At 44.9% G+C, this 17,091-nt stretch overlaps 1 protein-coding gene across 1 annotated transcript in view; it reads right to left on the bottom strand.

The window, feature by feature from the left end:
* The window catches only part of ARIH1 (ariadne RBR E3 ubiquitin protein ligase 1), a 65,212-nt gene that overhangs the window by 28,423 nt on the left and 19,698 nt on the right, over window positions 1-17,091 (bottom strand). The window contains exon 3 of the mRNA XM_044279834.1: window positions 273-340. Within this exon, the coding sequence (XP_044135769.1) occupies window positions 273-340 (68 nt within the window). The remainder of the gene's footprint in view (window positions 1-272; window positions 341-17,091) is intronic.

Below are 17,091 nucleotides of genomic sequence, written 5' to 3'. Positions count from 1 at the left end.
TAGATTTGGTCCAACTAATTTTGTTACCTTGTGGTCAAAAGACGGTCTGTGAAGCAGCAGGGCTACATCTGCACTTACAAGCAGAGGCTGTTAAACCTTCGGTGGTGTTACTCACACGTCATGCACAGTGGATTGACTGTTCACATTCTCTAAATTCTTAACTTTAACTTTTTTTTTTCTTCTTAAGAGAACAACCAAGTGTCTTGTTTTCCAGCAATAACAGAATGGTCGGCGACTTAAACTTTTATGATCCTGCACAGAAAAGGACGCACCTCTCCATTAGCTTCTCCTTGTCCCAGTTGAAATGACTCAGGAGTATTCTCGTGATGGTGGCTGGATTCTACAGATTTAATGAAAACAGATTCAAGTCATGCCCAGCGTGTTACATTTGTCAGTTTCCCCACTTATTGCTCACTAGAATCCCACCATGGTATTTTACTCCTTACATGCTCCCTCTCCATTTTTTTTTTCCAGCAACGTCAAAAACAAAAGGTAATGCTACATGAGAAGAAAACGTCAAACAGTCTGTAATTCGGAGGATTTGAATCTCAGAAAATAGTATCACTTTCAGATCAAACAGTGCTGGGCTCCTCAGTGAGAACTAAGGCTACTTTCACACTTGCGTTCAGAGCGGATCCGTCTGGTGTCTGCACAGACGGATCCGCTCCTATAATGCAGACAATGGGATCCGTTCAGAACGGATCCGTCTGCATTATAGTTTAGAAAAAATTCTAAGTGTGAAAGTTGCTCAGACGGATCCGTCCAGACTTTACATTGAAAGTCAATGGGGGACGGATCAGTTTGAAATTGAGCCATATCGTGTCAACTTCAAACGGATCCGTCCCCATTGACTTACATTGTAAGTCTGGACGGATCCGTTTGCCTCCGCACGGCCAGGCGGACATCCGAACGATGCAAGCAGCATTCGGGTGTCCGCCTGCTGAGCGGAGGCCAAACGGTGCCAGACTGATGCATTCTGAGCGGATCATCATCCACTCAGAATGCATTGGGGCAGTACGGAAGCGTTCGGGGCCGCTTGTGAGAGCCTTCAAACGGAACTAACAAGCGGAGCCCCGAACGCAAGTGTGAAAGTAGCCTAAGCTGGAGGTTATCAGTGTTCTTTAGAACGGTTAGCCCATGAAAACTTACCCACAAGAGAGGTGCACATGTCGGTGCACCGCTCCTATCCCATAACAGTGAGAGGTGGACTGGGAGCATACGCTCTGTACAGGGATGGTGATCCCGCAAGACTTCAGGGCCAGACGTGAATATTTTTTTACTGTCTGGCCTGTCAGACGGTGCAGCCTATGGGTGCACCAAGGGGCCAATTCACATGTTATAAAACAGCTATTTTCTCAACAACCACCTATGGAGATGGGATCAACAGCATTACATCTCACATGTTAGCTGGATTAATGCTGATATATGTGGCAACAGATTCCCTTTAAGACCACCCCGTGTACAGCTATCAGTGACCGATATCTCTGTATACAGTCGTGGCCAAAGGTTTTGAGACGGACACAAATTTTGCATTTCACGAAGTTTGCCGCTACAGTTTTTATGCGATTTGCTATAAAGAGTGATCAGATGAATGGCACAAAATTACCTGCTAACTTAATTTCTGTGTCATTCCCGTTTGCTCAGGAGAGATTGTTAGGCTTTTGTCCAGCTGAAACCCAGCACTCATGCCAGAAAGTGGCCGGATCCAATTATAGTCTATGGGGTCCAGTATTTGGCAATACCGGTGAACTGCGACAGGCTGTTCTCTGCTGGAACAGCCTGCAGAATCCGGTTACCAGATACGTGAACTAAGCCTTAACGAGGAAAAAAGGCAAATTAATTCACTGTCTTGCTGATTGAATACGAAGAGAAGACTGGTTACTTTAAAAGAGAAAGTGGGTGCTTGAAATCATTACCTTCTTCTGTTAACCATGGTTATCTTCAAGGAGACGTGCTGTCATCATTGCTTTGCAACATAAAGAGTGTATTAGACAGCCTGGATTTAACAGGCGATTATCAGGAGGGAAGCGTTCCTTCCCGGCAAGAAGGAGCGTTTGCTTGTCCATCGGGCAGTCGGAGGCAGTACTGGCAGATGATCACTAACGAGCATTACTACGAACGCTCGTTAGTGATCATCTGCAGAAGAGTGCACTTAAATGGTGACTAACTTATCACACAACTTTGCATAAATCGACCAAAAGAAACTTTGTAATATGCTTTATCAGTGAGAAACATCTAGTTTTCCTGTTATAAGTTGTTTATGCCCTCCCAGCGCATTTCAATTTTTTCCAGTGTCAGTCTCAAAACTGTTGGCCAAAACTATAAACACACACATTGCTATCACTGTTAACACCTCCCCCATATACAACATAAATAGAAATCTCTGCTCCCTCTCATTTCTAAGTTACACATTTTACTTAAAGGGGTATTCCCATCTTAGACAATGGGGGCATATCTCTAGGATATGCCCCCCATTGTCCGATAGTTGCGTGTCCCACCGCTGGGACCCACACCTATATCGAGAACGGAGCGGGGAGTGCTGTGGCTGGAGGACCTCAGATTTCCCAAGGTCCGTCCACCACTAAGCGCTAATCCCCGCCTCTCCCATAGAAGTGAATGGGAGCGTGCTGCGCATGCGCGGCCCATGCTCCCATTCATTTCTATGCGGAAGACTGCAATAGCTGAGCCAGTGCTCGGCTATTTTCGGCGGCCCCAAAGAAATGAATGGAGAGCGGCCCCCATTGTCTGAGATGAGAAAACCGCTTTAATCTTTTCCCATAAAAATTTATATCAATCTGCTCAACTCCTCCTGCTCTATGGCCTCTTGCACACAAACGTATTTTCTTTCCATGTCCGTTCAGTTTTTTTTGCGGACCGTATGCGGAACCATTCATTTCAATGGGTGCGCCCCCAAAAAAACGGAAGGTACTCCGTGTTCACTCCGTTTCCGTATTTCCATATATATATCCGTTCCGCTAAAAGATACAACTTTTCCCATTTTTGTCTGCATTACGGACAAGGATAGTACTGTTCTATTGGGGACCAGCCGTTCCTTTCCGCAAAATATGGAATGCACACGGACGTCATCCATATTTTTTGCGGACAGCAAAATACATACGGTCTTGTGCAAAAGGCTTAATCTAACGTGCTGCCTGCAGATTACATTGCATTTCATGGTGACAGGTCCTCTTTAAAGAGAACCTGTCAGCTCTCCCAATGTATGATTTAGCAGCCCTCATAGTATATCAAATTCTAGAGTATCTCTTCTGGGAACTCTGTGTTGTCCTGATCCTCTGCTATTCCTACTAGAATTTATGTCTAAATTTACAGTGTTACCAGTTGGGGGGGGGGGGGGGGGTTCTTATAGTCTGATACTGTTCAATCAGTGGTAAAAACCGTGCCCCATTTTAGTCAATGGACCAATTCATTTGTGCAATTTTCCTCACGGACCCATGGAGATGGCGCCATCTAGGTCCACTTTTTTGTGCAAGACTCGCCCATTCAATAAAAAGAGCACACACATCCCATCCATATGGTCCATTTAAAAGCTGGTCCATGTTTACTGCCTGAAAGAGGCCCAAAGCCAAGTACCCACAAACTGTAAAACATACAACAAAGGAGGAAAGCCTGTACCAAATCAGCAATATCCTTTGCATGATATTGGGTCAGGTACTGAACATCTAACAATACGACGGCATTTTTATGTACTTTGTGGCAAATAATATTTTTTGCTGGTACAGAAGAGAGGGGCCAGACATATTTTTACCGTCTCCTGTGAACTTCAGATGTTCCCAAAAAGTGCAATGGCTGTCCATGTCATTCAGCAAATTGCGGAACGCACACAGATGCCTTCTGTGTTTTGCGGACCGCAAAACACACAACGGTCGTGTGCATGAGGCCTAAGGTTGTTTTGGTAGGAAGAACATGGATTTCTGCAATTTGAAAACTGTGTCAACATGCACCTGGCTGTAAAATGTGTACAGAGCCTAAGGGGGCATTCAGACGACCGGATCAGTTTTTTTTCCCTCTGTCGCAGATCCCTAAAATACGGATGCAGTCTGTGCACACTTTTGGCGGGCCCCATTTTAACAAGGCCTATTCTTGTCTGCAAAACGGACAAGCACGGGACATGTTCTATCATTTTTGCTGGGCTGCGGAACGGACATACAGATATGGACAGCTTGTGGTGTGCTGTCCGCATTTTCTGCGGCCCCATTTAAATAAATGGGTCCGCATCCGATCAGCGGATGGGATGCGGACCAAAAATACAGTTGTGTGAATGGGGCCTAAAGAGAAGATGGGGAGGAGGGGGATGCAAATGCAGCATCTCATATTCACCATTTAAGCATGACTGCATGTTGTGAGAGAGAAGGAGGAACATCTGATTTTATGTACAGCATACACAAAAAGACCTTTGCCTACTCCGGAAGCATACTGAGATAAAAATGTGCATTTTCAGAAACCAACGGGGGGGAGGAATTATGCCTAAAATATGAAGGTCAGACATATTTCTGGCTGCGGTGACTCAAGAATGAGTGTAATATGGATGCTTACTGTACAAAACAGGTTTATCAACAGCTGCCATATTTGACTAGCAGCCTGGTTCCCATAAGTGTGCCCTGATAAGAAGGGTGCAGGGTTAATTGATAGCAGATAATATTCAGTTCCATTTACGCTGGGATCTTCTCATCTACACACTCCCCCAGTATCTTCATCAATGTAGAAGAGCCCTTTTCCAAATAGCATAAATTCTACAAGGTGTCCAGCTCAGGACCTCAATGACCAGGGGTTGTCCTAGTAAAAATCTGAACAGGCATCAGTACTTCTCACTAATCTGTAAAAGCTGGCCAGAGACAGAAGCTCCAAAAGATGTAAAATCAGAGCGATCGAGTGGTCCTTCCATCTTCTCAGAGGGCTAGGTGTTTCTAACCATGCAGCAATAGTTTGTACATGTGCAAAATAATGAGCACCTACTGATTTTACAATCCACAACATGCTCATTACTTGCACGGAGTCTGCCTAGCCCCATTTAGGCTACCTGCACACAATGCGGATTCAGCAAGGTTTTTCGGCGTGGTTTTACATGTAGAAAACCCCGCTCGTAATACAGTACCGTAATAGGACAAATGCCATGTATACTTTGCTTTTCTGTTTCCTTGCAGAAACTGACCTGCCGTGCAGATTTAGAAATTCTCAGCATGTTAGCTGTTTGTGCAATTTTTGGTGCAGATTTCACCCTTTTCAATGGAAGGGTGAGATCTGTGGAAAATCCACACCAAAAACTGCAAGTAACGCAAGCGTTTTTTGGTGTAGAACTAATGCGGAAACAAACAGAAATCTGCACAAAAAAAAAAACACTTGGATTTTCTGCACCCATGTGCAGGTATCCTTAAAGGGGTTATCCGGGTAAGGCCTCATGCACATGACCGTTGTTTTGGTCCGCATCCGATCCGCCGTTTTTGCGGTTCGGATGCGGACCCATTCACTTCATTGGGGCTGCAAAAGATGCAGACAGTACTCATGCTGCTCACATTGCTTTGATAAAGGCACTTGCGAGCGTCACCTCTTCTATGAGTGGCGAAAAATTGCAGTACCAAGGAGTGACGGTCTCTTCCTTCATTCAAGCATACGGAGTGACGTCCACTAACCGCGCACCCATACCTTCACGCAGTGCCACCCGACTATTCGTAACCAGCACTCCATGTGCTGTCCGCATCCGTTGCTCCGTTCCGTAGCCCCGCAAAAAAAATAATAACGTTCTATTGTTGTCCGTTTTGCGGACAAGAATAGGCATATCTACCACGGGCGGCAAAAAAACGGAACGCTCATAGTGCATGAGGCCTAAAGATTATGATGACCCATCCTCAGAATAGTAATCAAACAGGCAGTGGCAGCATCTCCAGATATTCCTTTTATTCTTCTTACTTACAGGAATGCTGCTCCGTACAGTATTGGAACAAAGTTTAATGCGAATCGATTTCGGATGTTTCATCCGAAGTCTATCCGCTCATCCCTAATTATAACATTGGTGGGGGTGGTAATTCCACACAGCAGGTCAATTTCCACACTTAAAAAATATGCAAAGTGTACATAAGATTTGGCTAATCTTTTTTACTTTGCCGATACCGCAATATACTGCAGTTTTAGCGCATGAATATATGCGTGGAAAAACCGTACCGTGTGCTGTAATCCTTAGTCACATTATTTTTGATACATGTGCTTTCTACATTTTTTTGCAGATAGCACACTGACTAGAGAGGAGCGCATCGATTTGTACTGATTAATCAATTTGTACATTAAGAACCTCTTGGCCAGTGAGCGGGATGTCCCTGCTCAATAGGCTTCCCCTCCGAGTAGCGGCACAAGTGCAGAGGCTCTGCTGTTACCCTGCAGGCAACCCTACACTTTGGGCCAGTTCCTGGCTACTCGGAGCAGGGATGCAGGTGTGAGACAGACAAGGACGGGGAAAGATGCTCGGCTCTGTCATCAAGGGAGAAGAGGGAATCTCTTGCTGCTCAAAACTTCTGTAAGAATAGGACATGTTCTATTTCATTTGCGGGGCCACGGAACGGACATACCACGGGCTGTCTGCATCTTTTGCGGCACCACTGAAAGTGAATGTGCCTGCATCCTACCCACAAAAAATGCAGATCGGATGCAGAATGAGATTCTTGGTAAAATGTTCCTTTGTAATTGACTGAACATGCTGGGGAAAATGCGACTTTACAGTCAGCTTCTGAAACTATTTTCCAAGCAGCGAACAATATGGCTGCACATCCAGTTATCACTTCAAAGGACAATTTCTCTGCAAGTCAAGCAAACATCCAAATATGGAATAATACTCTAAATTCTGCTCTTCCCAGGGATCCTAATGGCAGGTATGAGGGGGCTGTAAAAATGTGCTTTATAGCGTGAGGCAGGGAAACAAGAGACAACCATGAGCGCTCTGAGAAGGGGCACGGCGGGGTTGGAGGTCCCAACCATAACCTGGACATAAATTAACACAGACGTATTCATACAAGACGAATGGACGGCACTGCGCTTTCTTTAAGGTCCGGGTGCGCGGTCAATAGGTCGGATCCCCCAAGATATATAAATTAACACAGGTCATGATATAAAAGTAAAGTAAACATTCTTATAAAATGCCATAGTATTATGGATAATGCAAGTAGAAAACTAATTCGCTCAACATATAAGGAGCAAACAAAGGATCATGTGCAACACATTCTTCAAAGCTAGTTCATGGAGAGAGAACAGGCAGTGGATAGGTTAACCCAACCATTCAGCGTCATTAGATCTTCTTCATCTGCTACATGCTCTCCGGTTTCAAGGACATGGTGTACGCAACCCAGACACTAAATGCAGTACCTGTCTATGTCACAGGTACAACATGCAGAAATCCACAACTGTTCATGTAAAAACAGCACAGCCTTCGCCTATGACTGAAATACATCATTCCTAGCTGATGACAGAACACAGGAGGTTGAAAGGAAAAACTAGAAGGGCGGAATCTTTTTTTTATTTAAGAATTACGTCACTTGTCATGATGTGCCCATGAAAAGTACAGCAGCAGCAGCAGCTTATCTGAATGGCGATGGTGGATACCCTCCTGTGTTAGGTTATTTCAGTCTCTATCCCCTTGGACCTATAGTTCAGCCGAGGTGTTTGTTGGCTGCTGTGCATGGAAGATCCAGCGCCCCTTACAGTCCTAGACATTCTTGATGGAGGAGAAATCTGGTGATTGAACTGACCAGGGATTCTGCGCACGTTGTGTAGTGAGGACAGTGTGTGGGCGAGCATTGTTTTGTTGGAAGACCACGTCTCCTGAGTAAAGAAAATGCAGTAGGACTGGTTCCACAATTCCACATGACCATAGTAGCTAATGGCACCCACACCATGACGACACCTGGTGTTGGTCCTGTGTGTCTGCACTATGTATGATGGCAGTAGGTGCTCTCCAGCCCTCCTGTGAACTCTGATCTGGTCAGTAGTACCAAGGCAGAACCTGTTTTCATCACTGAACACTACCTTTGCCATAGATGGCTGCAGCAGAGTTCACAGGAGGGCTGGAGAGCACCTACTGCCATCATACATAGTGCAGACACACAGGACCGACACCAAGGGTACTATGGTCACTCCCGTCTGGTATTCGTGGAGGGAACATTGACCAGCCTTTGCTATGTCCAGGACATTGTGGAACCAGTTGTTGACTCTTTCAGCAGGCGGTGTTCTAACAAGATAACGCCTGCCCACACACTGCCCGTGGCATACCCTGCATTAGTATGTATATAGTATACATTGCTAGTGAACCGGAATATAAGTATTAAAAAGGTGTATTTCTCAGAGCACAGGTATAAACCTACAGAGCACGGTTACAGTGAGATTATTTCCCGTTGCCGCTGTGCCATTTCTATAGAGAAATGCTGTATGAAAGCTGATTAAATCTGGATGCAGGATGAGTAAAAGTCCTGACACATTTAGGGGCAGGTACAGGGACTAGTGATTAGCTTCTGCGTCACACATAAGAAGATTGTGCTGTGGTCCAGGAATTAACCTGTTTGCTCTAAAGGGGCAATCATCTCAAAGAGATTTTCCATACATTCCGAAAATCATACCTTCACCTAACAAGTAGGATTTTCATAGGCTGACTAATACGTCATCTACACAACTATTACATGATACACACAGGAAAGTCACTAAGGCTACTTTCACATTAGCGTTTTTTGCGGATCAGTCATGGATCTGCAAAAATGCTTCCGTTACAATAATACAACCGCATGCATCTGTCATGAATGGATCCGGTTTTATTATGTCTTCTATAGCCATGACGGATCAGTCATGAACACCAATAAAAGTCAAAGTGGGACGGATCCGTTTTCTATTGTGCCAGAGAAAACTGATCCGTCCCCATTGACTTACATTGTGCATCAGGATGGATCCGTTTTGCTCCGCACCACATTGCGGACAGAAAGACGCTGCTTGCAGCGTTTTTCTGTCCGTGATGGGGACGCAACTAAGCGGAATGGAATGCATTTTGGTGCATTCCGTTTAGTTTTGTCCCCATTGTCAATGAATGGGGACAAAACGAAAGCGTTTTTTCTTTCGCTATTGAGATCCTATGACGGATCTCAATAGCGGAATTGAAAACACTAATGTGAAAGTAGCCTAATCTGGTTTACACAGGGCTGAAAGCAGTCTCGGACATCCTAAAGAGAGTGCGAGTGTGCGATTCTGCAAACCCCATCCCGCTGTATGGTAAGGTTACTGCCACTGTATAATAAAATGTAAAGCAACTCTGTAGCAGACAAGGGATCACTGAGGCACCATTTTGTGGCATAGAAAGGTTGCCCAGTTTTGTGCAAGCAGTGTATGAACTGCCATTCTTGATAAATCTCCCCAGTGCGAGTTGGCAGGTGGTCTCTCCTACCAATCTGAGGTACAGGTTATCCTTACTATATGTTCTTGTAGGTTCTGGTTCTCCTTGTAGAGACCACCAACTTGTGTAGGGTCATGCAGGCAGTGCTCCCTGGGAAAATATGCAAATGAGCTTTCCTCCAGAAGGAAGAAATCTGCCTCTAGTGCCACCTATTGGAGATAGCTACACTGTAAGTCAGTGTCCAATTCATTGAAGAGCCTTGCAACATGACTACTGATTTTAGACAAACCAGCAATTTCCTCCAAAAGGAATAGACACCCATTACACTATGTATACGCATAGAAGTACTATGCAATAGTTGAAAGTAGCCAAAGCATCTAGTAGTTTGCTACTGGTTGTTTTTCCTATTTTCCAATTTTTCTTTCCAGTCAAATATTTGTGGGTTTTGTAGGAGAAGATGTGCAGATCAGATTCAATCATGCTTGGTGCGACAGAAGAGAAGAATAGGTGATCTTTTGGACTTAGAAAGGACCTTCCAGCACTCCTGACATGGCTGTTTTAGTAAATGTATTCCCCATTATATAATTGACATTACTGATGTCAGATAGGTGCAGATCCCACCTCTGGGACCCACATCTAGAAAGCAGCCCCAAAACTGAATTAGGGTACTTTCACACTTGCGTTGTTTGATTACGGCAGGCAGTTCCGTTGCCTGAACTGACTGCCTGATCAGGCAAACTGTATGCAAACAGATGTCATTTTTTCTGACTGATCAGGCATTTTTCTGACTGATCAGGATCCTGATCAGTCAGAAAAATGCCTGATCAGTCAGAAAAATGCCTGATCAGTCAGAAAAATGCATTGCAATACCGGATCCGTTTTTCCGGTGTCATCAGGCAAAACGGATCCGTTTTTTTTTTTTTTTTTCATTTTTAAAGGTCTGCGCATGCGCAGACCGGAATGACGGATCCGGCATTCCGGTATTTTGAATGCCGGATCCGGCACTAATGCATTCCTATGGAAAAAAATGCCGGATCAGGCATTCAGGCAAGTCTTCAGTTTTTTTCGCCGGAGATAAAACCGTAGCATGCTACGGTTTTCTCTTTTGCCTGATCAGTCAAAACAACTGAACTGAAGACATCCTGATGCAAACTGAACGGATTACTCTCCATTCAGAATGCATGGGGATATGCCTGATCAGTTATTTTCCGGTATTGAGCCCCTGTGACGGAACTCTATGCCGGAAAAGAAAAACGCAAGTGTGAAAGTACCCTTAGGGCGCACCATGCAACCTTTATTTACTTCTAAGTAAGGTTCAAAAAATTTCAGAACTCCCATAGAAGTAAATGGAAAGTGCGCTCTCCTTGACTTTGGGGGCCCCATTGTAGAGGTATATGCGAGTCCTAGAGGTGGGATCCTCACTTATATGACATTGGTGGCATATCCTAGCAATATGCCACCAATGTCAGATCAGTGGTCCCCAACCTTTTTTGCACCAAGGACCAGTTTCATGCAAAACAATTTTCCCAGGGACCTGGTGGGGTGGGGGGAGTTCTGGGGCGGGGTTAAGTGGGTGGGCAGGGCTCAGGGTGGTGCTGGTCGGCGCTGACCGATTCACGCACATAACAAAACACAAGGTGCATATTGAAATACCGTATTTTTCGTCCTATAAGACGCACTCCCCCCCCCCCCCCCAAAAAAAAATTGGGGGGGGGGGGGGAAGGCTTATGTGGCAAATACTTGAGTTTGTATACCGCCGACCGCATGCTGCGCAGCGCGGTGGCGGGTGTATTAGTAGGCATGGATGAGGGAGGAGGGGCCGGCATCCAGCTCTGTAACTACAGCGGGCCCGGTGCAGTCACTGTATTCTGCTACACCGGGCCCGCTCACTGTAGGAATCCTAACTGCAGGCAATGCTAACAGTAGTCTTTTATGCAGCCTGTACTTACGATACTAACTTTCCGGCAGGCAGCGGGCTGAACTGGCGGGCGGGCGCTTACAACGTACGTAACTCACTATGTCACGCGCCGGCTCCGCCCACTTTATGAATGAAGAAGGGAGAGCCGGCGCGTGACATAGTGAGTTACGTTGTAAGCGCCCGCCCGCCAGTTCAGCCTCCTGCCCGCTGCCTGCCGGAAAGTTAGTATCGTAAGTACAGGCTGCATAAAAGACTACTGTTAGCATTGCCTGCAGTTAGGATTCCTACAGTGAGCGGGCCCGGTGTAGCAGAATACAGTGACTGCACCGGGCCCGCTGTAGTTACAGAGCTGGATGCCGGCCCCTCCTCCCTATTGGGGGTCATTCTATGGATGGCACTGTTATGGGGGTCTGTGGATGACACATAGCGTAAAATGCTATTTATGTGTCATCAACAGATCCCCCATAACAGTGCCATCCACAGTCCCCAATAACAGTGCCATCCACAGTCCCCAATAACAGTGCCATCCACAGTCCCCAATAACAGTGCCATCCACAGTCCCCAATAACAGTGCCATCCACAGTCCCCAATAACAGTGCCATCCACAGTCCCCAATAACAGTGCCATCCACAGTCCCCAATAACAGTGCCATCCACAGTCCCCAATAACAGTGCCATCCACAGTGCCCCGCATAACAGTGCCATCCACAGTGCCCCCCATAACAGTGCCATCCACAGTGCCCCCCATAACAGTGCCATCCACAGTGCCCCCCATAACAGTGCCATCCACAGTGCCCCCCATAACAGTGCCATCCACAGTGCCCCCCATAACAGTGCCATCCACAGTGCCCCCCATAACAGTGCCATCCACAGTGCCCCCCATAACAGTGCCATCCACAGTCCCCAATAACAGTGCCCCCCATAACCGTGCCATCCAGTGTCCCCAATAACAGTGCCATCCACAGTGCCCCCCATAACCGTGCCATCCACAGATCCCCATAATCGTGCCATCCACGGACCCCTCATAACAGTGCCATCCACAGATCCCTATAACAGTGCCATCCACAGATCCCTATAACAGTGCTATCCACAGATCCCCATAACTGTGCCATCCACAGACCCCCATAACAATGCCATCCACAGACCCCCCCATAACAGTGCCATCCCCAGATCCCACATAACACCATTAGGCACACCTTTTGGTTCAAATTTTTTTATTTTATTTTTTCCTCCTTAAAAACCTAGGTGCGTCTTATGGGCCGGTGCGTCTTATAGGGCGAAAAATACGGTATATAACACTATATAACGATGGGGTTAATGGCATCAGGTACACGCTGGGGTAACTTGCTGTTAATGTGAGGCACATTGTTTTATAAAGTTGGATCTGCATGTGCCTTACATTAATAGTAAGTAACCTCATCATGTGTACCTCACATTAATGGTTAACCCAATGTTGCCCATTATTTGATAAGGTTCTTGGGGGCCACTTACTTTGAATGTGAGGTACATGGGGGTACTAATGTAATAGCAGCATCTACCTCAGATTAATAATAGGTGACCCCCATCTTCTCAAATTATGGCTACTGGCAACATTGTGGTTAACGAGTCACATTAACCCCAAATCTTGCTGGCTGCCTGGTGCATGTTTTTTGCCTGCCTTTATTTTGAGGCAGGCTAATAATCTTGCAGTGTGTGGGTACCTGCACTTTTCAGAGTACTAATGGATGGGACTGGAGAACACAAGGAGGAGGAGGAGGCTTCCGCTGCTGCCATTCGCCGGGCACAAGCTGAGACGGCGCAGCGGTAAACCCTCCCCCGTCCCTCCTCCTACTTTAATATTAGACACACATTTATTGGTGGCAGCAGTGCGGCGCCTCAGAGCCCAATTGTATTGGGCTCTGCGGCGGCCACGTCATGGGAGGGAGGGATTCCTTCCCCCCGTCTCCACTTACTCTGGCCTGATGTGTGTGTCGGGCGTGCATGCGCCTGGCGTCTGCGCTCCTCTGCGGCCCGGCAAACTATCTTCCAGGGCCCGGTCCTGGGCCGCGGCCCGGAGCTTGGGGACCGCTGTCTTAGATGACAAAACCCCTTTAATATAATGAAACTCTGGGAAAGACATTTCTTATTAAAGCAGTAGTGCTTGGTACTTTCCTACAGACTTCAATGAAAAGGACAGGACAAAATGATGGCCAATCTCCTAGGATTCCAATAGGGAATGTGGCCAAAGTGAATCGGCAAATAGTGGTCACAGGTCTCTGTTCTCCTGATAAGTGATGGTCTTAGAGGTGGAACTAGCATGTAACAGGCATTTACGGAATATATTGTGGATGATGAAAGTTGGGAATGACCCCCGTAAAAGAAATTACAATAATTCCCACTGATCTTCCCAACACTTTGCTTTTTATTCTGTGCAGAAATTGACCAGTCGTGAGGATTTTGGAAATCTGCAGCATGTCAATTGTTTGTGCAATGTTTTGTGCAGATTTCATCCTTTGCAGTGCAACGGATGCAGCAAATCCGTACAAAAACCCCAAGTTACACGTGCAGAAACACACAGAAACCTGGATGAAAATTCCTGAAGACTTTCTGACAGCCCGCAGCTGTCTGCAGGTACCTTTAAAGGGAACCTGTCATCAACTTTATGCTGATCTCACTGAGGGCAGCATAAAATAGTGACAGAAATGCTGATTTCAGTGGGGTGTCACTCATGAGCTAACAGTAAGTGGTTGCCGAGAACCAGCATCATAATCATTGCAGACTAGGCCTGGAAAAGAGTAAAATCTACCTGAGAAGAGTCCTGGTTATTCCTAATCTCCTGCTCTCTCACCCGTCTGCTGATGATTGGCAGTTCTCTACTAGAGAGAAAGGGAGAAAACTAGGTAGAAGCCTGTCAGTCATCAGCAGGTGGGCAAGGAGAGCAGGGATTCATGGATAACCAGGACTCTTCTCAGGTGCCATGACTCTTCTCAGGCCCAGTCTGCAAGGATTGTGATGTTGGTTCTTGGCAACCACTTACTTTTAACTTTTAAACAACAGACCGCTGAAATCATCTTACCTGGTCTCTGCTTTATTCTGCTGTTAGTATGGGCCACGTAAAGTTGATGACAGGTTCCCTTTAATGCAATGCTAGACATTCAGTCCATAGAGGAGGCCGAATTCACTAGAGCTACACAGAGGAAACAATGGTGGCTGCTCAGGGCTTCAGTCAGGTGACAACTGCAACTGTCACACATTTATAATTCCCTGAAATTCCACTGTCTTTTAGAGCCAAAAACACTTTCAATAGCAATGTCAGCGCAGTGCATTCCTATGGGTGCGATAGCTGAACAGCTTCAGATGTTACCAGGCTCCATAGCTCTCGTCAGGTCTAGTTCCAAAACAGGAGGAATAGTAAAGTAATACATTTCTATTAAGGCCATGTTCACATCGGCACTAGTTACTTTCACCGTTGTGCTCCATTAGAGGAGGCACGCCTTGTACAATGACCTCCGCACAGGTCACAGAGCATGCATAGAAAACATTCCCATCGAAGTCAATAGGGTCCCCTCCTGACCATTGTGTCTATGGTTCACGTGACTGCCATAAAGCAATTCTCTTAATTCTTTCTAAATGCTGCTAAGAACAGCTCAGGAAAGATGGCAGCCTCCATAATCATGTTCAGGAAATAGAATAAAGAAATCTACAATCGGAAAATAAAAACTGATAAAAAAATGCAAAGAATGGTCTTTCTCCAATCCTATTTACAGCTTCAATATAGAGAAAGGTTGTAGCCAGCTCACCTCATCGTCCTGCACGGCGGTGCACGGGGCGGACTCAAGCCAGTCCCTTGTAAGCAGAAGAAGATAAGAAAAAATGCTCCAGCACCGCAGTGGATAATATGAAAATCCCGGTCTTTATTAACACCACAGAAAATTCAGGTGAGTACAGCAATCGAAGACAGACACTGGTGGTCCCCGGTACCCCGGATCTACGCGTTTCGAACTCTTGAGTTCTTAGTCATGATCCTAGGTGTCTCCCATGCTCCATGCCTCATATACCATCTGCCCGCCACTATCCCCTCCTAGTAAGGGAGGAGCATAGTGGAACAGGGCCGGCAGCAGAATCGGCCGGGTCCATGGGAGACACCTGTGTAAACCCAATCACATGTTAACAATCCAAATCCCTATAGTATTCCATGAGAAAAGGAATATATATATAAATAAAACAAAGTAATATAAAAAATCCTCTGTAGGTCGTCTCTCCAAACATATTTAACATAATATTCTATTCTGATTCCATATAAATCATGAATAAATAGATCTAATATTCAAAAGACAGGGATACAAATAGATACAAAATCTCTGGATCACATTCAGCGCACGAAAGTAGGAATTTTATCATATTGTATTGTCCCATTTGTATTACATCTTGGTTTAGTTCCATACATTGATCTTTTAATTTTTTTTTGAATGTGATCCAGAGATTTTGTATCTATTTGTATCCCTGTCTTTTGAATATTAGATCTATTTATTCATGATTTATATGGAATCAGAATAGAATATTATGTTAAATATGTTTGGAGAGACGACCTACAGAGGATTTTTTATATTACTTTGTTTTATTTATATATATATTCCTTTTCTCATGGAATACTATAGGGATTTGGATTGTTAACATGTGATTGGGTTTACACAGGTGTCTCCCATGGACCCGGCCGATTCTGCTGCCGGCCCTGTTCCACTATGCTCCTCCCTTACTAGGAGGGGATAGTGGCGGGCAGATGGTATATGAGGCATGGAGCATGGGAGACACCTAGGATCATGACTAAGAACTCAAGAGTTCGAAACGCGTAGATCCGGGGTACCGGGGACCACCAGTGTCTGTCTTCGATTGCTGTACTCACCTGAATTTTCTGTGGTGTTAATAAAGACCGGGATTTTCATATTATCCACCGCGGTGCTGGAGCATTTTTTCTTATCTTCTTCTGCTTACAGCTTCAATACTTTATCTTGATGATATATATCCAATTTTGCAATTTCAATGCGTTTTTTTTTTTCTCTAAATGTGCTTTTTTGAGAATAGATGTCTTCTTACTTGTTTATTCTTTCTAATATATTGCAATATAGAAAAAATTTACATAAAGGATGTAATAATAAAATATAATAATGTGAAAACAAAAAAGAAAAAAATATTGAAAATAAATAAAATTGGATAAGTGGTGTAAATACAATGTACTATAGACATAACATGAAATATTACGATTCATTGATAATGAGTCTAATGAAGGGAAGGCGGTACTTAATATAATGGCATTATATTCCTACCTCTTATGGTGTACATCATCCTTTTCTATAATAGTTCCTATTTATTAAGGAATCTATTAGGGAGAATAATGAGGTGATATATTGTGATACTGTAATATTATGATACAGGTCCCCAATCTTTTCTTATCTTCCCCCCCCATGAGAGATCAGAGTGCTGGAAAAAACAGTTGGACTCCGATGTCTCGTCAGTGAGGGACACCCATCTGTCGCCTCGCAGGAAACGAAACGATTCTAATTCTGCATGGAGTCTCCCCCAGGTATCAATGTATCGAAACCTAAAATTCTCCTGGATTCTGAACGGGACATTCTTGAAATATGGTCACCTCCTCTCCAATGTTTTTCTAATTTTCTCAAATGCTATAAAAATTAGGCCTGTCGGGTCTTTGTTGTGGTACTCTTTAAAGTGTTTAGATAGGGAGTGTTTCTCAAAACCATTTTTGATATTCGTAATATGTTCAGATATTATTTTATTTTTTTATTCTTTTAGTTCTACCT

Source organism: Bufo gargarizans, chromosome 2, assembly GCF_014858855.1.
Source record: "Bufo gargarizans isolate SCDJY-AF-19 chromosome 2, ASM1485885v1, whole genome shotgun sequence".
In the NCBI taxonomy this organism is placed as follows: domain Eukaryota; kingdom Metazoa; phylum Chordata; class Amphibia; order Anura; family Bufonidae; genus Bufo; species Bufo gargarizans.
This window is presented reverse-complemented; position numbering and strand designations above follow the sequence as displayed.